Here is a 25,039-nt window from a genome sequence, read left to right on the forward strand (position 1 = left end):
TGATAGGGGTGGAGAAATAGTTAGTAGATATGCAGTTCAAAGATCATTAAATTGATTTTTTGAATTATATCCAAACTTACCTCCCCAGAAATTTTGATTTGCATATTGATGATTAGTTACTAGTCGTTGCCTAAATCCTTCTATGGTAATACAATTTCAGAATGATGTAATGGTTGGGTACTTAACGTAAATCATTACTAGATTCATGGATGACCTAATCAAAATCTTAAGAAAAGCTAGAACTGTTAACCATGGTTTGTTAGCTATTCTAAGTGATTAGGGGTGGACCATCCCGTAGTCAATTGATAAGAAAGTGTTTGTTTAAACAAATACTACTTTCCTAGGAAAATGACTAAGTCTGAAAATAAAGTAGCAAATAAAGGAGATATTTTTCTTGATTCCAAAAGTGTTCTATCATCTTATATAACATATGATGATCCCACTGGCTCTGTTGTCTTGTCACAACCGAAGAGATTAATACCATTTAGTTTTCTTAGACATAATTCACGGTACCTTGTCGTAGTGGGAGAGTTTCTAGGAACTCACCTTCTTATGACTTGGGAGATACTAGTGATTAAAATCCACTGTGAGTTTAAACAATTAATGGATTGTCAAGATAAGAAACTAAGAAGAAAAGCCAATAGAACTATGGTTTAATCCATTCACATGGAATAACCTAAAGTTTTCTATTACAAGGACATAAAAGGAAATTTTAGTTAATAAGTCTATTCTATGGACTTAACAAAACTTCTTGTTCCTAGTATTATAGGTTTGAGTTTATCTAAACCTATGGCTTGTGGTATACCTGGTAATTACTTACTCTAATGCAAGCAACTTACTTTAGTAAGATGCTGAAGCATTTTCTTTCTAATGGCAATTTATAGAAGCTTCACAACTTCTTAGACATAGATTTTATTTATCTAAGGAAAAGTCTCAACTATTCCAGAAATGATAAAGCCATGAAAGAATTTCTTAAATCAACAGTGAGAGGTCTTAGATATGCTTTTGTATGCCTTAGACCAAACACATGCTGTTGAGTGGGAGTAATGAGTAGGTATCAGATTAATCCAGGAGAAGAACATTGGAAGACAATCAAGTAAATCTTAAGATTAAGAAGAGGAACTATATGTTAGTCTATAAGGGTGTGTTTAAAACTCTAAGACTACACCACATCAGATTTCGAAATTTGGCTTTGTGCTAGAAAATCTTTCTGATAAGATGGTGATTACTCTTGGGGTGGAATAGTAATTTTGGAGAAGTGTAAAAACCTATTTGAAGTCTCTAGGTCTACCCGAAAGGGACTGAATGTTAAAGTTGCAGGAAAGGTACTATAATACCCGGGATTAAGAAAAGGATTAGCAAAACCCTAACTAGATAATTATGAGTTAATTGAGGAATTATAATATTATATAGCTCAACATATGTGAAATTATACGAAATTTAACATGTTAAAGACCATGTTGGTGAGCCAGGGGCATTTTGGTAATTATGACCCGAGAAGGGTAAATTGTTGAGATGAATTTAATTACGTGTTTAATAGAACTATATTATTATATAGTATGCCTGTGTTGTCTTTTCAGGTGTGTTTTGACAGGTTGGCGCGGTATAGTCACACCCGGGAATTTCGGGCCAAACTGGGTTCGGGCCTAAAATGTAAATTGAATTGATTATTTGACATTTTATTGATATGTGATAATCTGAAATTTAATTGGCAATATTTGGGTGTGCAATGATATTTATGCCCTTGAAAATGAATATGTGTGTTTTAAGCCTTAAGGGTAAAATGGTCATTTGACCTTAAGTGATTTACTTGAGCCAAAAATTGATTTTTGAGAGAAATTAAATTGTATTTTCAGGTATTCTCTCTCTCTCTCACCCGAACCCTCTCCCTCTCTTACCCTCTTGATGTATTTCAACTTGAGTTGTGAAAGTTGGAGCTTGATTTGAAGCTTGTGGGTTGAAAGAAAGGTGTTGAAGGCTTGAGGCTTAATTGTGCAAGTGTTTGAGGTAGTTTCTTGGTTTTAAATTATGTTTCCCTTGCTGAAATGTTGTGGTAGAAACATGTTTAGGTTATTTGGTTTTGATTATGCATGTGTTGTGAAAAGGGTGCTTGATCTTGTGAGTTTGTGTGTTTAATCTCTTGACTTGTGTGGATTAAGTTTAGAGAATAAATCATGGGTGTTTTCAAGCTTGAATTTGTTTATTTATTTGCTGCTTGTGGCTGGTTGTTGCTGGAATTAGGTGTGAGTATTGGGTTGAAGCTCAAGTTCTTGAGCTTGAGTTTTCTTAGTTCAATGCATGATTTAGAATTGATTGTGTAGTTTGGATTTTGAGGGTTATTGTTGTTTTAGCTCTCTGTTGTGATGATTTTTATCTGTAAGAAGTTAATTTTGGGTATGGATTGGTTAAGGTTCGAATATATGGTATGGATTGGTTAAGATAGTAGTTTTCACGTAGAGTATGCGCAATGGCGCTTATGTTGAATATGATATATGTGAGTTATGGTAACCGGGATTAGGGTTATTACCCTAATAGGAACGGTTTGTTAGCCTAGGGTTATTACCTAGTGAAATATGTGTATAAATGCCATGCCATGTTAATTGAAATGAAATTTAAGGATTATGCGCTCAAGGCATAATCAGGTTGGACTCGGTACACATAACCGAGATGAACCACTTCTAAGGCCTTAATGTATTTAGACGTGTGAGAGCAACACGTGGTTCTACGTCACGTAGATTTAATTAGATGTGTGGGCGCAACACATAGGTCTACGCCACGTAGACATAAATGGGCATGTTGATATAGTGATTAGGTCTGTGCTATACAGACATATGTAAATGAGCATATTATATTTATTGTGATTTATACTGTCTTGCTGGGCTTGGCTCACGGGTGCTCTACTGTGCAGGAAAGGGTAAGGCATTAGCTGATTTGCCATGAGTTTCAGGAGCAGACGAAGAATGTACATGTTCACGCCACTTCAGACCAAGCGGGTTATGGGTCTAACAGTGTTGACTTTTGTATTCTGTTTTGCCGCTTAGGTCGGCTAGTAAGAAAGAACTTGTAATAAGTTGTAAATATTTTTGGGATCCCAACTATTTTTAAAAGTTTAAATATATTACAAGTTTTATTTTCAGTCTGTTTAATATAAAAGTTTAAATTCTGCGCTATTTTAATTAGTAATCCCGATTAGGGGATTAGGGTTCATAATCAGTTTTGGGTAGCGTGCCTAATTATTTAGGGCGTTACAATTTGGTATCAGAGCGCCAAGGTTTTTAAACTTCCTGTAGACCGGCCGAACATGTACATTCATCGTCAGAGATAAGCTCGATTCATGGTGCAGTAAGTATTGAGAGTAAATACTTGACTGTATGTGTGATCATCTGTTTACCGCTTTCCATTTTAGGCAGTATGCAAGCATCTAGAGTATGTATGTGTTATGTGATGCCATGCTATAAATGCTAATTGTTTATGTAAATATGTATGAGGTAAATAGATGAGTTAGGGTTTAAGGCAATAAGTGCGTAAGTGTGGTATCGGTGCTTAACTCGCTGGGGTTGTTGATTACAGGGGTACTAGTAATGGACCCTCTGCAATCATCCAGACCACAGGGCGAGCAAGTAGGGCCCGGGGCTACCCGAACTGATCCACCAGCACCACCTCCACCTCTGCAAAATCAGGGGGATAATGCGGAGGCTGTTAATGCTAATCCTCCTGCTGACTGGCAGCAGATGTTTCATGAAATGCGAAGTGTCATACTTCGTCAAGAGGAAGAGTTGCAACGTTTGAGGCAACAAGCTGTCCCAGCTAATCAAGGGTTACCACCAGCTCCTGTGACAGTGGTGGGTAACCAAGGGTATGTTATGCCGCACCGGGACTCTGTGTTTGAGCGGTTTGTGAAGCTGCAACCTCAAGTTTTTCTGGGAGGTATTGACATTATTAAGGCCGATCAGTGGATGAGCACTGTTACCCATATCCTCGATAATATGGGGGTGACGGGAACTGAGAGGGTAAATTGTGCGGCCTTTATGTTTCAAGATCATGCCCGCGTCTGGTGGGACATAATGAATCAAACTCGGGATGTCAGTGTGATGACATGGGATGAGTTTAAGAAACTTTTTGAGGAAAATTTCTATAATGTGGCTGTACGGACTTCACACCAGGAAGACTTTGTGAAGTTGACTCAAGGGAAGATGTCGGTGGCTGAATATACTCTGGAATTTGACCGGTTATCTAAATTTGCTGGTGATTTGGTGCCTACCGATTTTACCAAAAAACAAAAGTATGTTCGAGGACTGAATGCTACAATTAGTCAGGACTTGAAGATTACCACATCACATGACACTCTGTATAAGAGAGTGGTAGACTTGGCCTTAATTGCTGAAGAGGCCGAGCAGCAAGTAATGAAGGAGCAGGCTGCAAAGGATGCCGCCATGGCATCAAACCCTCCTGCTGGTGGTAATATCAGTAAGAGGACCGACAGTGGCAACCCTGAGCACAAACGGAAGGCTGAGGCTTCCGGAGCTTCAGGGGGAAATAGAAAATTTCGGGGAAACAGAGGTGGCCGTCAGGGTCGCGGGTCCTCATTTCGATCATATCCAGAATGTCCTAAATGCAAGAAGCATCATCCTGGTGAGTGCCGAGCCAAGGCATGTTTCCAGTGTGACATGGTGGGCCACTTTATCAGAGATTGTCCCCAAGCCAGGAAAGAAGAGCCTAAGAAGAATGTTGCTCAGAACCCGGGGCGACTTTTCACTATAACTCAGGCAGATGCTGATGCTAGTCCGTCAGTTGTGACAGGTCAGTTATCTATTAATGGTTGTGCTTATACTGTATTATTTGATTCGGGAGCTACTCATTCATATGTATCGAGTAGGGTGATAGAAAGTTTACATAAGCCATGTGATATTTATGCTTCGGGGTTTGGAACCCTGTTACCTTTGGGAGACCTGATAGTATCCACAAGGTGGATTCGGTCCTTGTCTTTTTGGATTGACGGTTGCGAATTGACCGCCAATCTAATTGAACTGCAATTATCTGATTTTGACATAATCCTGGGAATGTATTTTCTGTCTAAGTATGGAGCAATGATTGATTGTAAACGGAAGATGGTGGTGTTTGAGCCCGAGAGTGCTAACCCAGCGGTGTTCGTGGGTAAAGTTCAGGGGGCACGCATACTGAGAATATCGTTGTTGAAAGATAAAGTCCTGATGGGTAGAGGTTGTCTAGGGTTCATAGTCACTACAGTGGACACTAGCCAACCTGTGACATCAGGGCCTGAGAATACGAAATTGGTATGTGAGTTCCTTGATGTCTTTCCAGAAGATTTACCGGGATTGCCACCTGTCCTAGAGATTGAATTTGTTATTGAACTGGCTCCTGGAGTGGATCCAGTGTCTAAGGCACCGTACCGTATGGCTCCAGCCGAGTTGAAGGAACTGAAGATACAGTTGCAAGAGTTATTAAATCTGGGATTCATTAGACCGAGCTACTCACCTTGGGGTGCTCCGGTTCTATTTGTGAAGAAGAAAGACGGAACCCTGCGAATGTGTATTGACTACCGAGAGTTGAACAAGCTTACCATTAAGAACAAGTATCCTTTACCTCAAATTGATGATCTGTTTGATCAACTGAAGGGGAAGACGGTCTTTTCCAAGATCAATCTTCGCTCAGGCTATCATCAGCTGAGAATTCGAGAGGAAGATATCCCAAAAACTGCGTTCCGTACTCGGTATGGACATTATGAATTTCTGGTGATGTCTTTTGGACTCACTAATGCCCCGGCGGCATTCATGGATTTGATGAACCGGGTGTTTAAGGATTATCTGGATAGGTTCGTGATTGTGTTTATTGATGACATCTTGGTGTACTCTGAGACCGAAGAAGAGCATGAGTTGCATCTCAGAGCGGTTTTACAAAGGTTACGGGATCACAAGCTTTATGCCAAGTTCAAAAAGTGTGAGTTCTGGTTGTCTCGTGTCTCATTTTTGGGGCACATAGTGGATAAAGATGGGATTATGGTGGATCCGGCCAAAATTGAAGCTGTTCGGGATTGGCCAGCACCAAAATCGGCTACAGAGGTTAGAAGTTTTTTGGGTTTGGCTGGTTATTACCGTCGGTTCGTTGAGGGTTTTTCTAAGATTGCTGTACCCTTAACAGAGCTGACCCGAAAGAATCAGAAATTTGTTTGGACTGATCGGTGTGAGAAAAGTTTCCTGGAGTTAAAGCAACGCTTGATTGCCGCTCCTGTACTAACTCTTCCTTCAGATAAGGAAAAGTTTGTAGTATATTGTGATGCCTCGAGACAGGGTCTCGGCTGTGTGCTTATGCAGGCTGGGAGGGTAATAGCTTATGCTTCTCGACAGTTAAAGGAGTACGAGAAGAGGTACCCTACTCACGATTTAGAACTCGCAGCAGTGGTATTTGCGCTAAAGATTTGGCAGCATTACCTTTATGGCAAGAAATGTGAGATATACCCCGATCATAAAAGTTTGAAATATTTCTTCACCCAGAAAGATTTGAATATGAGGCAGAGGCGTTGGCTAGAATTGGTGAAGGATTATGATTGTGAGATCCTTTATCACCCTGGTAAAGCCAACGTGGTTGCTGATGCCCTGAGTAGAAAAGGTCAGAATCAGTTGAATTCTATGAAGCAAATCTCCCAACAGCTGGAAAATGAAATGACTCGAGCTCAAATTGAGTTGGTTGTGGGGAAATTGGCTAATATTACCCTGCAATCCACTCTTCTTGAGAGAATTAAAGAAGCGCAAAAGCAGGATTCAGAATTGATAAAAACCCGAGCTAGGGTTTCGGCTGGGAAAGCTAGTGATTTTTCAGTGGATGAAACGGGAATGTTGAGATTTGGGAATCGAGTTTGTGTGCCTATGGATGAGAACATCAAGAAAGAGATCATGGATGAGTCTCACACGACTCCTTATTCAGTCCAGGGTCGACAAAGATGTACCAAGACCTGAAAGCCATGTTTTGGTGGCCCGGCATGAAGAATGACATCGCTGAGTATGTTGCAAAGTGCCTTACGTGTCAACAAGTAAAAGCTGAACACCAGCGACCTGCAGGGTTGCTGCAGCCGCTGAAAATACCAGAATAGAAATGGGAAGATATAGCTATGGACTTCGTGGTAGGTATGCCTAGAACCACGGGACAGTTTGACTCTGTGTGGGTCATAGTAGACAGGTTTACAAAGTCTGCTCACTTTTTCCCTGTTCAGACGAATTTCTCCATTGATAAGCATGTTGAGTTATATGTTAGAGAAATTGTTCGTCTGCATGGTGTCCCAAAGTCCATTGTGTCGGATAGAGATCCGAAATTTACATCAAGATTCTGGGAAAGTCTGCATCGAGCTATGGGAACTCAGTTAAAGTTCAGCACAGCTTTTCATCCTCAGAAGGATGGGCAATCCGAGAGGACCATTCAGATTTTAGAAGACATGCTACGAGCATGCGTGCTTGACTTTGAAGGATCATGGGTAAAGTACCTTCCCCTGATCGAGTTTTCTTATAATAACAGCTATCAGGCAACAATCGGGATGGCTCCTTATGAACTTTTATATGGAAGAAAATGTAGATCACCTATTCACTGGGATGAAGTAGGTGAAAGAAAGTTCTTGGGTCCCGAAGCTGTCCAGAAAACAAGTGAGGCAGTTGACAAAATTAGAGCGCGAATGCTCGCGGCTCAGAGTAGGCAAAAGAGTTATGCCAGGGGCATTTTGGTAATTATGACCCAAGAAGGGTAAATTGTTGAGATGAATTTAATTACGTGTTTAATAGAACTATATTATTATATAGTATGCATGTGTTGTCTTTTCAGGTGTGTTCTGACAGGTTGGCGCGGTATAGTCACACCCGGGAATTTCGGGTCGAACTGTGTTCGGGCTTAAAATGTAAATTGAATTGATTATTTGATATGTGATAATCTGAAATTTAATTGGCAATATTTGGGTGTGAAATGGCATTAATTCCCTTGAAAATGAATATGTGTGTTTTAAGCCTTAAGGGCAAAATGGTCATTTGACCTTAAGTGATTTACTTGAGCCAAAAATTGATTTTTGAGAGAAATTAAATTGTATTTTCTGGTATTCTCTCTCTCACCCGAACCTCTCCCTCTCTTACCCTCTTGATGTATTTCAACTTGAGTTGTGAAAGTTGGAGCTTGATTTGAAGCTTGTGGGTTGAAAGAAAGGTGTTGAAGGCTTGAGGCTTAATTGTGCAAGTGTTTGAGGTAGTTTCTTGGTTTTAAATTATGTTTCCCTTGCTGAAATGTTGTGGTAGAAACATGTTTAGGTTATTTGGTTTTGATTATGCATGTGTTGTGAAAAGGGTGCTTGATCTTGTGAGTTTGTGTGTTTAATCTCTTGACTTGTGTGGATTAAGTTTAGAGAATAAATCATGGGTGTTTTCAAGCTTGAATTTGTTTATTTATTTGCTGCTTGTGGCTGGTTGTTGCTGGAATTAGGTGTGAGTATTGGGTTGAAGCTCAAGTTCTTGAGCTTGAGTTTTCTTAGTTCAATGCATGATTTAGAATTGATTGTGTAGTTTGGATTTTGAGGGTTATTGTTGTTTTAGCTCTCTGTTGTGATGATTTTTATCTGTAAGAAGTTAATTTTGGGTATGGATTGGTTAAGGTTCGAATATATGGTAAAGTGGACATGTTTAGACCTTAAAATCTGGTTTTCTGGGTTTTTCGAACCCAGTGGCCGCGGCCAGATCTATGGTCGCCGCGGCCATAAAACCTGGCAGAGAGCCATCTTTTTCCTGATTTTGTTTTGGCCATAACTTTTGACTCGGGACTCCGTTTGGGACGTTCTTTATACCGTTGGAAAGCTCTTTTCGAGCTCTATGTGATTATCTGTATTGTAAATGCCATGCTTGATTTTTATTGAGTTAAAAGTCAGGGGTTAACCCTAAGTATGAATTATCCCGGATTCGTGTGACTAGCATTACAGCCACCTGATCAGGAGCACCCGGGGATTTGGAATCTCCTTCTTTAGCTGGACAACAGGTAAGACAGTAGTTTGCACGTAGAGTATGCACAGTGGCGCTTATGTTGAATATGATATATGTGAGTTATGGTAACCGGGATTAGGGTTATTACCCTAATAGGAACGGTTTGTTAGCCTAGGGTTATTACCCTAGTGAAATATGTGTATAAATGCCATGCCATGTTAATTGAAATGAAATTTAAGGATTATGCGCTCAAGGCATAATCAGGTTGGACTCGGTACACATAACCGAGATGAACCACTTCTAAGGCCTTAATGTATTTAGACGTGTGAGAGCAACACGTGGTTCTACGTCACGTAGATTTAATTAGATGTGTGGGCGCAACACATAGGTCTACGCCACGTAGACATAAATGGGCATGTTGATATAGTGATTAGGTCTGTGCTATACAGACATATGTAAATGAGCATATTATATTTATTGTGATTTATACTGTCTTGCTGGGCTTGGCTCACGGGTGCTCTACTGTGCAGGAAAGGGTAAGGCATTAGCTGATTTGCCATGAGTTTCAGGAGCAGACGAAGAATGTACATGTTCACGCCACTTCAGACCAAGCGGGTTATGGGTCTAACAGTGTTGACTTTTGTATTCTGTTTTGCCGCTTAGGTCGGCTAGTAAGAAAGAACTTGTAATAAGTTGTAAATATTTTTGGGATCCCAACTATTTTTAAAAGTTTAAATATATTACAAGTTTTATTTTCAGTCTGTTTAATATAAAAGTTTAAATTCTGCGCTATTTTAATTAGTAATCCCGATTAGGGGATTAGGGTTCATAATCAGTTTTGGGTAGCGTGACTAATTATTTAGGGCGTTACAGGTACTTATTCAGCCTAAGGAAAGTTCTATACATTTTTGGTACCATTCCAAATTGCCTTAACTACTAGTGTTAATTTCCTGATTAACCAAAAAGTAGTTGCCAAAGGTATAGAATCCAGTATCCCAAAAGAGTAGACATATAGAGAGGAATTTCACATTATCAATGATTTTGTGATTAAGGAAGAGTAATGGTGGAGAAAAGGTTGTGGTTAATTCAACCTTTCAGATACTATTACGAGGAGTTTACTACTACTACACTTGATTTGTATATCGAGGTGTTGGGATTATTTGAAACGCACTTTTTTGTTTTATATTAGTGCAAGTGGGAGTTTGTTGGGTTTTATGCCCTAAATAAAACTCATTTCAATATAATCAGATTTACTTATTAATAATAGATCAGAAATAACATTTAATGTTGCATGGTTCACATGATTTATTTCATGATTATATGTACATAATGTATGAATTCATCTGAAACCCTTTTCACATACTTGATCCCGTTTATTGTGCCGTCAACACATTGGAAAGTAAACATGACTATGTGAATAAAGTTTCCTAGATTTATCAGACATAGGGTTTTACTGATATGATAATCTACAACAGAGTTTACTTGCATTTGGAGAAGTGCTATGTTCTTTCCAGAGCATTGGTTAAAGTAAAAGCTCAGGTTGGATGCATGGAGTATGCATCGGAAGGGACCGATATTGAACTTTGACTTGAATTTATTAAACTTACCGTAATATCTATTCAAGTCAATATCGCCTAGTTGATCCTAGATCAAATGATCTTAATCCTGTTATGATTAGGCTCAATCTCAGGAGGCTATTCATGTTCTTTGATTTGTTAGTTAAGCTTACTTTTAGGTCAGGGTGATACGTACATTTTGGGAACACGGTAGTGCAATTGAGTGGGAGCGCTAGCATAAACATGGAATCTATAGCTTCTATTTGGCGAATAGTAAGCAAAGGATGATCTCCTTCGAGCTTGACCAAACGAACATAAATGGTGAAGTACTCATTTCATATAAGCTGAAATATCATTTATACGGGGTCAAGTGTTTTAAGGATAAAATACATTGTAAGGTGTAACGGTAATCTAATCCCTTTACAGTGTAGATCATTCATATAGAGGATCATTGATCAAATTAGGATTATAACAATGGATAACTAATGATGTGTCTATATGGTGGAACATATAGAGCATTCTATATACTGAGAGTGCAATTCTAAGTTCTATGCGTGGATTCAACGATGAATTAATAAGTTAGTGAATTTTAGTAATAAATTCTTGATCTACTTATTGGAAGCTCGGTTATATAGACCCATGGTCCCCGCACTAGTTGAGATAATATTGCTTGTAAGACTCATATAATTGGTTTTGATTAATCAATTATAATTCTCAAATTAGACTATGTCTATTTGTGAAATTTTCACTAAGTTAGGGCGAAATTGTAAGGAAAGAGTTTTAGGGACATATTTGTTAATTATGATACTTAATATGGTTCAATTAATAAATATGATAAATGACAATATTATTTAATAATTACTTATAGTTATTAAATAGTTAGAATTGACATTTAAATGGTTGAATTAGAGAATTGGCATTTTTGAGAAAATCAGATGTAGAAAAGGTAAAACTGCAAAATTGCAAAAAGTGAGGCCCAAATCCACTAAGCATGGCCGGCCACTTTTGTAGGCAATTTAAACTGATATTTTCATTATTTTAATGCCAAATAATTCAAACCTAACCCTAGTGGAATGCTATAAATAGATAGTGAAGGCTTCAGGAACTTTACACTTTTCTTCTGACACTTCTGATTCAGAAAAACCTGAGCCTTCTCTCTCCCTATCTGGCCGACCACTCCCTCTCTCTTTCTTCCCTCTCAAATTTCGAAATTCTCAGTGTAAGAGTAGTGCCCACACACAGCAAGTGATACCTCAACCATAGTGAGGAAGATCGTGAAGAAAGACTTTCAGCATCAAAGATTCAGAGAAAGAGATCCAGGTTCACATATTGATAATGCTCTGCTACAGAAAGGAATCAAGGGCTAGATATCTGAACGGAAGGAGTCATTTAATTCCGCTGCACTCAATGTAAGGTTTCCTAAACTTTATACGTGTTTATTTCATCGTTTTAGAAAGTTCATATTTAGGGTGTTAATCAACATACTTGTGAGTAGATCTAAGATCCTGGTAAAATAAATTCCAAAATCGACAACACAATAAACAGGATCAAGTATGTGAAAAGGGTTTCAGATGAATTTATAAATCAAATAGACAAGCAATTGATAAGATGAACCAAAACATACACAAATGAATGAAAAATACTTCTGTTTCTTTATTGATGTAGAATAAAATAGATTACATTGAAATAGAGTTTTATTTAGGGCATAAAACCCAACAGTATGGGTAGGGAATTTCATCGTAAGATGATAGATTAAGGTTATTATCTCCATTTCTTTCAAAATGGGGCGACCTATCACTACGCTGTATGTGGAATACTAGTCGATTACTGCAAAATTGGCCATTGACTTGGCAGTGACAGGGGCGGTTCCCAAAGTGATTGGCAGCTTGATCATTCTTTTTAGTGCAATTGTATCTCTAGTGAACCCATAGATACTCGAGGTTACAAGTTGCAAATCCTTCTCCTGCAACCCCATTTGCTTAAAAGCTTGGAAATGGAGAAGATTAATGGAACTCCCATTGTCCACTAAAATTTCGTGGACATTATCTCCTCCAATATTTGCAACGATCACGAGTGCGTCAGCGTGTGGATGATGAACCCATCTGGCATCACTCTCCATGAAGGTTATGTCATCGCATTCCTTCTTGAAAAACTTCTCCGATCGCTCACTTAGGTTATTTACATTGGTGAGCAGTTTTTCTTTTGCTTCTTTGGCATATCGCTCTTGTGACTTTTTAGAATCTCCACCAATATGGGGCCTCCAATAATAGTTAAGATAATGTGAGGAGTTCGTGAACTACTCACATTGTTTGTCTCGTCATTCTCATCTGCTTGGGGATGAGTTTCTCTATTTTTCTTGTACTTACCGAATTTTCCTCGTCTGATCAATTCTTCGATTTTGTCCAGTAGGAACCACCATTCCAGAGTGGTATGACCGATGTCCTTATGGTACTTGCAAAACTTTTTTGGATCTCTTTTGTCGTGATTTCCTCTAATTACGGAGGCTTTCTGAAGACTCCATTTTTCTCATCAATCGCGTAAATATGATCGTGAAGGACCGCTAGTTCAGTGTAATTGACAAAGCGTGGTCCTCCTTTTCTCTTTGGAGATGTTTCCTTCTTGGAAGGAGACTTGGCAAGCTTTAGACTTTGCTGCCTCTGGGGTTCTTTCCTCTAGGACTTCGAGATCGTGACCGTAGTACGGATGACTCGCGCTTCTATTTCACCCTTTCTAGTTCAGCCAAGGAATTCTTGATTCTCTTATGCGGCTCAGCCATGGCGAAGAACTCTACCAACGATTCTGGTCTTTGGGCTTGCACACCTTCCAAAAATTGGTTCTTGGCAAGACACCTGTAATTAACATACATACCAATGAAGACTCGGGGGCCTTCTCGACCTTGGTTACTTCAGCATTTAAACGCTTAAAATAATCCTATAAGGATTCATCGACTTCCTGCTTGATGGTAGCTAGGGTTGTATAAGGCGGTTTGTACATCATCATGGCTTGGAATTGCGTCAAGAATAAATCTACGAAAGTCTCCCAAGTCGATATGGACGCCTCAAGCAACTGGCTGAACCAATCGTAAACATTATCTTCCAAGGTTGCCGCTAGGATGCGACATTTCGCTAACTGAGGTACTTGGTCTACTTCCATAATTGTATTAAATTTTTCTAAATAATGTATGGGATTAGTAGTAACTTTATATTTTATCGATTCAGATAATCTAAATCCCTTGGGAAGTCGAGCCTGTCGCACTTCTTTGGTGAAAGGAGAAGTCCCATGGAGTTTGTAAATGGGCTTTCTCTGCTGCTCGATTATTTTCAACGCTCGTAGCAAGATGCTCTGATCTACACCCCTAGGCATGACGGTGTTGTTTTTAGTTGTCGCTGGTGCGGTCATAATCATAACTATGTTAGCTGGAATTACTACCTCGGTAGTCGTAGCTAGTGCGTTAGGCGGGTTGACAACATTTGTTGGGTTATTGCTATTGTTTGTGCCTTGATCTCCCACTTGGGGATCACGGGGCTCATCGTAGCTTTAGGGCATTTGAGATCGTGCCCTAAAAATTGCGTTGAGGTGATCACAAAGATCACCCCTGTGAACATGATATCTCCCTCCTCGTTGTGTCTCCATAGAGCTGACCTGGTATACACACTAGGAGAACGACTTTGTGAGGATGAAGAATAAGATTTAGCATTATTTACCACATTTCGCAGTTGGGCTCTGCTTCGAGGGTTGCATCGCTCGGGATCCTCCTCTTGTGGCACCTCGCGGTTAGCGTTTTGTGTGACTTATTGCTCCCTTTATGTAGGCTAGTTCAAGTCGAGCCCCTCCTGTCCAGTCTGTTGTTCTCTGCGAGAGCGATTATTAGTTATTTGCTTAGTGTTTGTAACCTGAGGGTTATTCGAATGTGTGTTTGGTACTCGAGGAGGACGTCGGGTCCTAACTCTTCCGTTGACCTCAGCCTACAAAGCCTGTATTTGCTCTTGTAGGGACATATATTGGGCCACAGTCAGTTGAATGATTCCCTCAGATACCACCGCTGGTGTAATAGGCGAGAATTGTCCCACAGTGGCTGTCGGTGTCGATGTTTCTCTAACATGACCGATGGTTTCAAGAAATAAGTTGAGGGGAGTAATGGTGGTACGTCCCACTCCTCCATTGATGGTGTCGACAGGTGCTGTTCCATTACCTGAGAGTGGAAGATTCATTGTTCTGACATTGAAAGATCCAGTGTTGTTATCTCCATTTGTCTGGTTTTCCAGCCATTATGATTTTCCTCCAAAATTAATGAAAAAAAATTCTTTCCCACAGACGGCGCCAAATAATATTGGTGGAATTTAGACAACACCAAATAAAATAATATATTTAAAATATGAACAGGATTATGCAAGTACTCTACCCAAAATGGCGAGTATTCAAATTATGGATACACAGACGTACTGGAAATATAAATAATACATAGAGAATATAGTGGTTCAGTCAGATCAAGGTCTGCTTAGTCCACTGTTGCAAGGTTTTTCTGTCTTGTCATTTCATGTTGGATCACTCCTTTATATACAAAACAAGTGTCCTTTGATTACACAAAGATTGATTTAATTATCAATCCTTTTGTACATTGAATATAACAATTAATTTAAATAAAAATGTAAACATAATAAATGAAGAACAGTTTCGGCCCAATTCACTAACTACAGCAACGTATGCGACTTTCATGGTGCGAGTTGTCTGTTCATATTCTCGCATAAGCTCGCTGGCTAAAGATGCGTACAAGACTAATCGAGTTTAAGATGTCTGCGTCCTGTTTGAGTTGCATATACGAATATCCTGTAATAGGTCGATAACTTAGGACACGTGAATCCTTATCGAGTTATCTAGAACGTTGGGTCATCCAGACCAACTCGCTGAGTAGAGAATCGATCTTTACTACTTTGCAGGAAGACCTTTATAGTCCTCGCATATATCTCGGTATGTGCGAGTCTTAAACTCGATCTTCGATCCTGCTTCGTGCGAGTTATAGGAATGTGACTAGACTCTGTCAAGGTCACATCATCCCGCTGAGTCTGGTTCAGGCGAGGTTCACACTCAAGAGGTCTCCTTTTGACATCTCAACCCTCCTCGAGGAGAGTGAGTCCACATGTCATTTTTATGGGAGCCTGGTCTCGAATTTTTAAGTGGAAAATTCTCACCATAACATACGCCAAGTGTTTTGACTGCCAACACATCTCGTCAATATCTTTTTATATATAACGAGGTTGATGCCTCGTTATGCATTATTAATGTCATCTTTGTGTCTTCAGATGCGAAATGATTTTTCATCAATACATTAGTTAATAGTTTGTACATTTTGGTCTCGCTTATAACTATACAGTCAGCAAGTTATGAATATGCTCTATCAATCTCCGCATTTGATGAGTTATTCTATTTAGTATCTTTTAATATAATTGCCATCATATTCGTTGATTCGTATTCTCCAAAATTGACACGTGTCATCCTCTGAAGTGCCAGCTGAATTTCGAGTATAACACTAGTGATAAAAAAAATTGAGCAGAGCTTTGTGAGAGTAATAGAATGTAACATAGAGAAAGAGAGAATGAGCTGAAATGAATTCTATTATTGATTTGAGCAAGATGCTCAGTGTATATACAAGTATAAGTTAGTTATAAGCTAACCAAAACAAGAACACAAAAAGCTAACAAATAACTAAATTTAAGTGTATAAATAACAGACTCATAATGAGTCTCTAACAACGTGTACTATGGAAAAGTATTACTTGTGGATCTCACTCTGGTGCAGACTCCAAACTGTGTTTGTGCCTTTGAGTCTACCTTTGGAGTCATTACCTCCAAGAAAGTTTTGATACACAAGATTCCTCTAAGGAGTAGCTCTCAAAACTTAACACACGGAGCTTACTGTGAGGTCTATGTGTTGTCTATTGAAGGTCTCCTTATGTGGCTTTGATTAAGTAAAAATAGGTACACCTTTCATAGCTCAACATTTGGATAAAATATTAAATATCATATAATCATACTGCTTACTTTTGTAATAAGATTCCCCATGTGGAAAGGTTATGGCAGAGAATTGGATTAGAGAGCTATTTCAATGTATGCATAATTGTTTCTTACTATTTGTAATAAAATGAAACAGTGATGTGAGTATTTGTTGATGAAAAATGTCTACAAAAACTTGAATATGTTAAAAAAATTATGTTGTCTGATTATAAAGCCAAAAGTTTGGTACAAAAATACAGCTGCTATTGGTCCCACGTCTTCAATCTCAGTGTCTTGGTCTGACCTTTCTAAGCCTAATATATAGGTGAACAAGAGATTGTGAACATCATTTTGTACATTATTATTGACTTTCAAAAACTTGCATATTTTGCTCCTTAATTTATGTTAATTAAATATTATCTCAAATCTTACAAACATCGCCAACTTATTAATAAGATATAATTATCATATATATCAATTCCAACCTTTCTTCCTCATGGTTTAAAGCCCTATATATTGGACATTACTCATGTTTCAATTAAGGTGTTAGCTTGATTTTAGAACGGTTTTCTTTTTTAATCAATTTTTATTAATTAATACTTACAATTTATACTAAATATTTTGCATAATTTGAATAGTCAAGTGAATTGTGATAATGTTTGGTGCATATTATGAGGCGAACCCCTATTTTACTTGTCTTCACAAGGATTTTGAAATCTTAAAGATTTGTTGTTTCATTTTAAGCGTGGCCTGGAATAGTGAAGATAATAAAAATAAAGAAATTCTTTAAAACCTTTGGCACAATATTACAACAGCAATTTTGACCATATATATTTATATTATAAAAAAATAATGACCTATACTAGCTAGCCCGCTTTTTTTTTTTCCCCCCTTATATTTGCCAGCAATAGGAAATTGTTTGATATGCTCCCTAGATCTTTTATTTTATTTAATCACACAAAGGAATCAATATTAAGGACTTCAGATTATTTTTGTATGTTTATATTCATCAAAAAAAAAAATATATTATTTTTGTTTTTGTCACCTTCCCTTTGATATAATTATCTATATTCTAAAAAGCGCCAAATTTAAGAGAGAGAGGCAAAAAAAAAAAAAGAAATAATTCCGTAGATTAGATTATACAATTTATAGCCTTTATATTAATAACATCAAATTTTGAGTCCAGTATAGGGAAAGAGAAATACCCTTTTGAAATGATTTAATTTCTTTTCATTGTTGAGGAAGAAACAAACGAAACAGGTCAAAAAATCTCATGATAACAAATGTGGAAAGGAAATTAGGAGCTATTATTTTTTTTTTTTTAAAAAAAAGGAGAGAACTTAGGATAGACTGAAGAGCATAAAATAGCATATTTATCCATCTGTAAATGTTATCTCTGTTTGAGTTTTGGGCTGAGCTGGGCCAGCCAGTGGCCTCCCTCCAGCCCTTGCTTTAGTTTACTATTATTGAAAATAAAGCTTAGCTAGCTAAACACTTGTGACTTGGTCCATCTAGCTCTCTTTCTCTCTAAAATATTAATAATTTTGTAGGGTCAATCCTCTTCTTAATAATCACTCTTCCCCTCGTGGCATTGATTTTCATTCTCATTTCCAATTTGTACTTTGCATTTCATACAAAGAAAGACCAAAGAGAAAGTGAGACCCACAAACCACACACACACACAATTTCTTTTCATTTTATTTCTCTCTCTAACCAAACACAACAACTCACAACCTTTTAATCATTTAAACTTAATTAGTACTCACTTAATTAAAACTCCTTTGAATTATGATCTAATGATTCTTTTTATTTTATTTTATTATTTTTTCTTATCCTATTCAAGTTCAATCCCCCCAAACTTCAAGGTCCAATCTTTGCATTTATTATTGTAAGAAATAAACTTTTATTTTAAGGAAAAATAATAAGCATGGTGGGCCCTACTTACTTCAAAATTATTGCTTCTTTCTTAGTTTGTGCACGTGTGGTGTTTTTTTTTTTCTTCCTCTTCTCTCTCCTTTATGTTTTTCATTTTCAACTCTTTTTCTGTTTCAAAATAGTATTTTTCCAATGAAAACGTTCCTTCCACAAACCAAAAAGAAGAAGATGAGATTGTTAGGCTAAGGCTTTTATAAACAGTGAAAATTAGGTTGAGAAAACAGTAAGCAACCTGCCTTAATTCAAAGTAAAGGGTTAAGCTAGAGTAACCGTGACAGACCAGACAAGCTGTCGGTGACCGAGCAGTCAAAACCCCGTTGTTCAACAACCAAACCGTGTGTGATTGGGCCACGTCATTAATCTGAACACCACCACGTGTTGATAGCAGCTTGTGGGTCCCACCATCCCAAATGGCCAATTCAACATCAATAGCATTAGTCTTTTATTCTAAAAATAACCCATCTCTCAGTTTTTCAGTGCCAATTTTCATTCAAATGGGTATGAGAGAAAGAAACGAAGCGTTCTTATTAGAAGAGGAGCTTATAGAAAGAGACAGAGAGAAAGAGGAGATCATCAACTTATATGGGTCCCACTTAACTCTCCCCCATTTTGAGAAAACGACAAAAAGTGGGTCCATGATGGCTGACTCATACTCACAGTCACAGTCGCAGTCATATCATATAGCTAGCTAACTAATAAAAGGAACAATTCTTCCTTATATAGGCCAGAGCCTGAGTTTATCATATTTGTTGGGGTTTCCGGTTAAACGACACGTCGTATGATCCTTTAATAACGGTAGTACAAACTTTTGTTCGGAGTTTAAGCATTAATCTTTTCTACATTATTAATATATTTTTCTCTTTTTCAGAATTGGAACATTGTTAGTGAATATTTACCTTTCTCTTTGACAAGAGCAAAGATCCAAAGTAACTGTGAAAAAGAAAGACTGATTTACCAGCTACTTTTTAGAATTATGATATTTTTATTCCTTTTGTTTTATTGCTTTCTACCGCTTTTTCTCAAGTTTTCCCATCAAATTAATATCAATTGTGCTTGGCAAGAGCTATATGAAAATTAACAAGCAATGTATGTATGGAACAATGACTCGAGAAAACAAAATATGAGTGTAGGCATCACCAGGGCCATCTCAAACCTATTACGGGCCTAAGGCGAAATTTCAAAAATGGGACCGTTTTCTAAAAAAAATTTAATAAATATTTTTGTAGATGAAATATCAACTTCATTGAATAAATTAACATTTTGAATACAAAAAATGTAAGAGTTCACCAGAAATAGAAATATCAGAAACACTACGATCAGATTGATACCGAGAATGTCTAGCAACATAATGTTCTACTCGGTTTACTGATCGTCTAATGAAAAATAAATTAACATTTGGGAGGGTAGATAACAAAAGTTGGCAGTCTTTTATTAAAAGGCCGAAAGTGGACTTCATTGCTTGGTTGCTTCGAATAGCTTGTACTGAAACAAGATTTTCCGTCTCGATCTGAACATGTTGCCAATTATTGGTCTTTACCCAACTGAGAGCTTCTTTAATCCCCATGGCTTCGATGACTTCAGCTGCATATCTTCCACCATGCACTACAAGAAATATCACTTTTGCCAGCATATTTTTGTGCTGGCAAAAGTTAGTATTGCGCTGGTAAAATAGAATTTACTTGTGATGTGTTGGCAAAAGGGGCTTGGCAAATCAATGTTGGTATTAAACCTTTGGCCAGCATAAAATGAAAAGCGTTGGCAAAAATGACTTTTCCCAGTGCGTAAATGCGCTGGTAAAAGTTAGATTTTAGCCACTGCAAAAGTACGCTGGTAAAACTTTGACCTCTTTGCCAGCGCAGTTTGCAAAATGTGCTGGTAAAAGTAATTTTTACCAGCGCAGTAGCGACTGTGCTAGTAAAAGTGACATTTCTTGTAGTGATGGCAACCGACCCGTGCTGCAACAAGGTGACCAAGATAGTTTCGGGCAACAATTCCGAAACCATACTTATTGTCGCTATCAAAGAGTGATGCATCTACATTAATCTTGATAGTGTTTTCTACAGGTTTAGTCCATGACTCAGCGCCATCACCGATGTTTTCCAGACAGATTGATGACAACGAAATTTTATCCTGAGCTTTATTCCAGTGATCAAGAGCTACTTGTGCAGAAGTAAGCACGTCATTAACAGAGGATTGTTTCTTTTTCCAAACAACCTTGTTCCTAGCCTTCCGGATTGCCCAGCTATACATGGCAATAAGACAAATCATATCAGCTTCAGCTTGCTTAAAGATGGTCTCCAACCAATTACCGAAAGATCCGCCAGGATCAAAAACTACTGGAGTTGCACATTGGCTCAAGCAATCAAATGCAAATGGGCAAGAGATGAGGACATGGCTAATGGTTTCATGTTGTAGATTACAAACAGGGAAAGTGACTGAAAGATCGACATGCTTAATCACTAGTTGGACACAAGTTGGTCATGTACCTGTAACGGCTCTCCACAAAAAGTTTTTGACTTTTGGGGGAACCTTCAATTGCCATAGTTGCCGCCAGAAGTCTGAGTTTTCAACCATCTCTTCGGTACGCTTTTGTTGTTGGAGCATGTTATAAGCACTTTTGACCGAGAACTCGCCTGTTCTTTCCCCCTCCCAAGACCATGTATCAATGGAGACATTTGAGCTTAGTGGGATGCCCAAAATAATATCAGAATCTCAATTATTGAACGTATCTCGTACAAGGTCATAGTCCCAAGAGCGGCTGTGCACATGAAAAAGGGAGCTAACATGTTGGTTCATTAACCCAGGGTGTATTGTTGAAACATATGGATTATCCAGTACAGGTAGCCACGGGTGGTTTAGTATGCTTACTGTGTCCCCTGTTCCGATTATTCTTCTGACACCCAAACGGAGTAGAGATTGGGTAGTCCAAATACCTACAGACAAAGCTTGGGTTACTTCCTAGCTCCGCTGACAAGAAATAAGAGTACGAAAAGTATCTAGCTTTATAGACTTTTCCAACAAGAGTATCTGGATTGCAAAGTAGACGCCAACCTTGTTTAGCGAGCATGGCAATGTTGAAATCATGCAAGTGCCAAAAACCCATGCCACCATCGTATTTATGAGCAGCCATACGATCCCAAGACCTCCAAATAATACCTTTCCCTTTACTAGAAGATGTCTTCCACCAAAATCGGGCCATAAGTTTTTCAATTTCATTATATGTGCCAAGTGGAAGGAGGAAAACACTCATAGCATATGTGGGAGCGATTGGACAACAGTTTTCAAGAGGATTTCTTTGCCGGCACGAGAAAGAAGTTTACCATTCCAACTATTAATTCTTGCTATTACCTTGGTCTTCAGAAATCCTAGTACAATATTTTTATTTCTCCCAATAATTTTTGGAAGTCCCAGATAGAGGCTTCCTTCAGAGGCTTCAGGCATATGGAGAATATCACAAATTTGGACACGAGTTGCAGGACACGTATTAGGACTGAAGAACACAGTAGACTTAGAAAAGTTCACCTTTTGTCTAGATGCAGTGTCAAATTGATTGAGCAAGTTTGAGACACGTATAAGTAAAACTATTCAAATAAAAAAATTCTAAATGTAATTTTAAAAAATAAATAAATAAGATTTTTTCCAACGGTTGAGACTTTTCATGTCCCTTGCATATTTCATCAATTTAATTATATTGTGGGCTTTTAATGTTATTGTGTTGGGTCTTGGCTTAAAAATTTAAATTCCGTTTATTTTTGAGGGAATTACACTTACTGTGTGATTTTTTTTTTTTTTTAAATTGATCAAAGAAGAGAACTTCATCAATCAACCTAACAAATACAAAGTCAATACACTTCTCCAAAAAGAAGCAACAAGAACAGACTCCTTATAATTACAAATCAATCTTTGAAGTAATGCCATGTTTGGTTTAGTGTAATAGAAATTGTAATGGAATCATTATTACCATTACATTGTTTGCTTTCATTTTTAAACCTTTGTAATGGCTTTACATTGTAATGGTCATTACACTATGTATTGTAATCCCCATTACATCATAAAAGCAATGTAATGATGATTATATTGTTAGAAACTATCTCTTTTTCCCTTTTTTATTATTATTTTTTAAAAAATTTAAATATTAAAAATAATAAAACTAAGGGTATTTTTGTCAATATACAACTTATTTATTTGATTACAATGTATATTACAGAGTTAAACCAAACATCATAATACCATTCCTATTACAATTCTTATTCCATTACATTACCATTCATATTACAATTACTATTCCCATTACATTACATCAAAGCAAACACCATTTAAGTTCTTCTCCTCTCTTGACCCTTTCCTATCTTTAATCAAGAAGAGCCTATATTTCACATCATTTTTAATTTTGTTCACTATACAATTGACATTATTAGAATAAAGAGAAAACAAGCAATTATTTCAGTTTCTCCATATGTGATAAATCGTGGCAGCCAACAAAAGAACTCTAATTCTATCAATGATGTTCGACCTGGTGTTGCACAACCAAGTATTCTAGCTAGCAAAGTTATTGGACCAGCCTTCAAACCCCAACCATTGAAAGAGAGCTTTCAGCACTTGTTTAGACAAGTTGCAGCAGAAAAGAACATGTTGGTGGCTCTCGGTTTCAGCCACACAATTCTTATTGGGGACAAGTATGTTCAAACGGCACAACATATCCCTCATGAGTAACCTAGACTGAGCAGCTTGCCAAAGCTGAAATGCATGCTTCGGCATGTTCAACCCACACTAGATTGCACCAGCAGCCGGTTTAGCAACCTGGTGCAGCATATTGTGATACAATTTAACAACTTTAAACTTTTCCCCACTGTGCCAGCCGCTATTATATCAGCTTGGTTGTAAGTTGTACGATGCCTACAAAGCTTTCTCCAGTACCAACTCGTGTCCATCCTCAAGTTATAAGACTAGAAATCACTTCCTTTGAGATAAACCAAGTTTATCCACATAACTCAAAGCAAGTTTTTTTTTTTTATATCAAGTCCCAAATGAATCTTGCTAACGAATCTTTGTTCCACTTAGTACCATCCTTAAACCCAAGACCACCAAAAGCTTTAGGAAGACAAACTCTCTCCCAACTTATCAAGTGAACTCTTGTTCGATTTTCTTTCAAACCCCAAAGGAAGCCTCGACATAACTTCTCAATCTCTTTTATCACACTTTGAGGTAGAAGAAAGACTCTCATCCAATAATTCCTTAATCCAATCACAGTAGATTGGATTAATTGAATTCGGCCAGCATAGGATAAGTGCTTATTAGCCCAAGAGTGGAGCATAAGCTTCATTTTCTTCAAAATAGAACCACAATCCTCAAGTCTCTATTTTGTTGGTCTGAGGGGGATCCCTAAATACTTTAGAGGGAACTCTCCTATAGAAAGATTTATCTTCTGGGCAAGAGAAATCAGCTGAGTAACACCACCTAAAAAGACTTGAGATTTCATAAAATTAATAGAAAGACCCAAAGTCTTGCTAAATTCATCTAGCACATCCTTGATTGCAGGAATTGACTCCTCATTCTCTTTGCAAAAAATAACTAAGTCATCCACAAAACAAACATTAGTGAGTTTAATTTTTTTACATAAGGGATGATACCTGAAACTCTTATCTCTAGCCGCCTTTTGGATTATTCGAGACAAATACTCCATGACAAGAAAAAGAGAAGTGAGGATATGGGATCCCCTTGTCTTAGCCCCTGCTTACCCTTAAAAGTCCCTTGGAATCTACCATTCAAGAGCAGAGAGTAAGAAGTATTTCTCACATAGTTCATGATCCACTTGACAAACTTGGCAGGAAAACAATAGGCCACCAGAAGCTTCTCAAGAAAATCCCAATTGTCCGTCTCGTAAGCTTTACTAATATCAATTTTTATGGTGCATCTTGGGGAGCAGCTCTTCCTTTTATAATTCTTCAAGATATCCTGAAGAATTAGAATATTGTAGGCAATAGAACGACCCTTGACAAAAGCACCCTGGTTTTGACTCACTAAATTCGGGAGATCATTAGCCAGCCGAGAACACATCAGCTTCGAAACACATTTGTATAATGTTGTGCAGCAGGCAATAGGACGGTAGTCAACAACTTTAGAAGGACAATCAGTCTTTGGAATAAGAGAGACACCTCAGGCCAAACCGACTTAAAATACCCCCAAACTAAATCCATCACGGCCTGGAGATTTAGTATTAGGAATACTAAACATCGCAGTTCTGACTTCTTTGAGAGAGAAAGGTTTTAAGAGATGAACCTACTGATTAAGGTTGAGCTTAGGTCCCATAGCTATGCAATCTTGCTGAATCTCCAAGGAAGTGGTTCTAGCTGTTGGAATTATTTTACCAGGATCTAGATTTACTAACAAGTATGTTTCATTAACATCCTAATATGAATTTCAAAAACAATGAAATAAACACATATAAAGTTTGAGAAACCTTACAGTGGGTGCAGCGGAATTAAATGACTCCTTCCGTTCAGATCTCTAGCCCTTGATTCCTTTCTGTAGCAGAGCATTATCAAGATTTGAACCTGGATCTCTTTCTCTCCTTCTTGAGCCCGATTCTCCTTCT

The 25,039-nt window shown here is 37.9% G+C and overlaps 2 protein-coding genes across 2 annotated transcripts; both read right to left on the minus strand.

Annotated features, from left to right (window-relative positions):
• Positions 1–20,355: 20,355 nt before the first annotated feature.
• LOC115713445 (uncharacterized) lies at positions 20,356–20,986 on the minus strand. The gene is made up of 2 exons (XM_030641929.2): positions 20,931–20,986; positions 20,356–20,839 (listed from the first exon to the last, which is right to left on the minus strand). Exons 1-2 carry the CDS (start codon positions 20,984–20,986, stop codon positions 20,356–20,358), a joined length of 540 nt encoding a protein of 179 aa, XP_030497789.2.
• Positions 20,987–24,105: 3,119 nt separating this feature from the next.
• On the minus strand, positions 24,106–24,678 carry LOC115713444 (uncharacterized). Its single transcript, XM_030641928.2, has 2 exons — positions 24,625–24,678; positions 24,106–24,504 (listed from the first exon to the last, which is right to left on the minus strand). Exons 1-2 carry the CDS (start codon positions 24,676–24,678, stop codon positions 24,106–24,108), a joined length of 453 nt encoding a protein of 150 aa, XP_030497788.2.
• Positions 24,679–25,039: the final 361 nt, after the last annotated feature.

This window comes from Cannabis sativa, chromosome 4 (genome assembly GCF_029168945.1).
Source record: "Cannabis sativa cultivar Pink pepper isolate KNU-18-1 chromosome 4, ASM2916894v1, whole genome shotgun sequence".
Classification (NCBI taxonomy): domain Eukaryota; kingdom Viridiplantae; phylum Streptophyta; class Magnoliopsida; order Rosales; family Cannabaceae; genus Cannabis; species Cannabis sativa.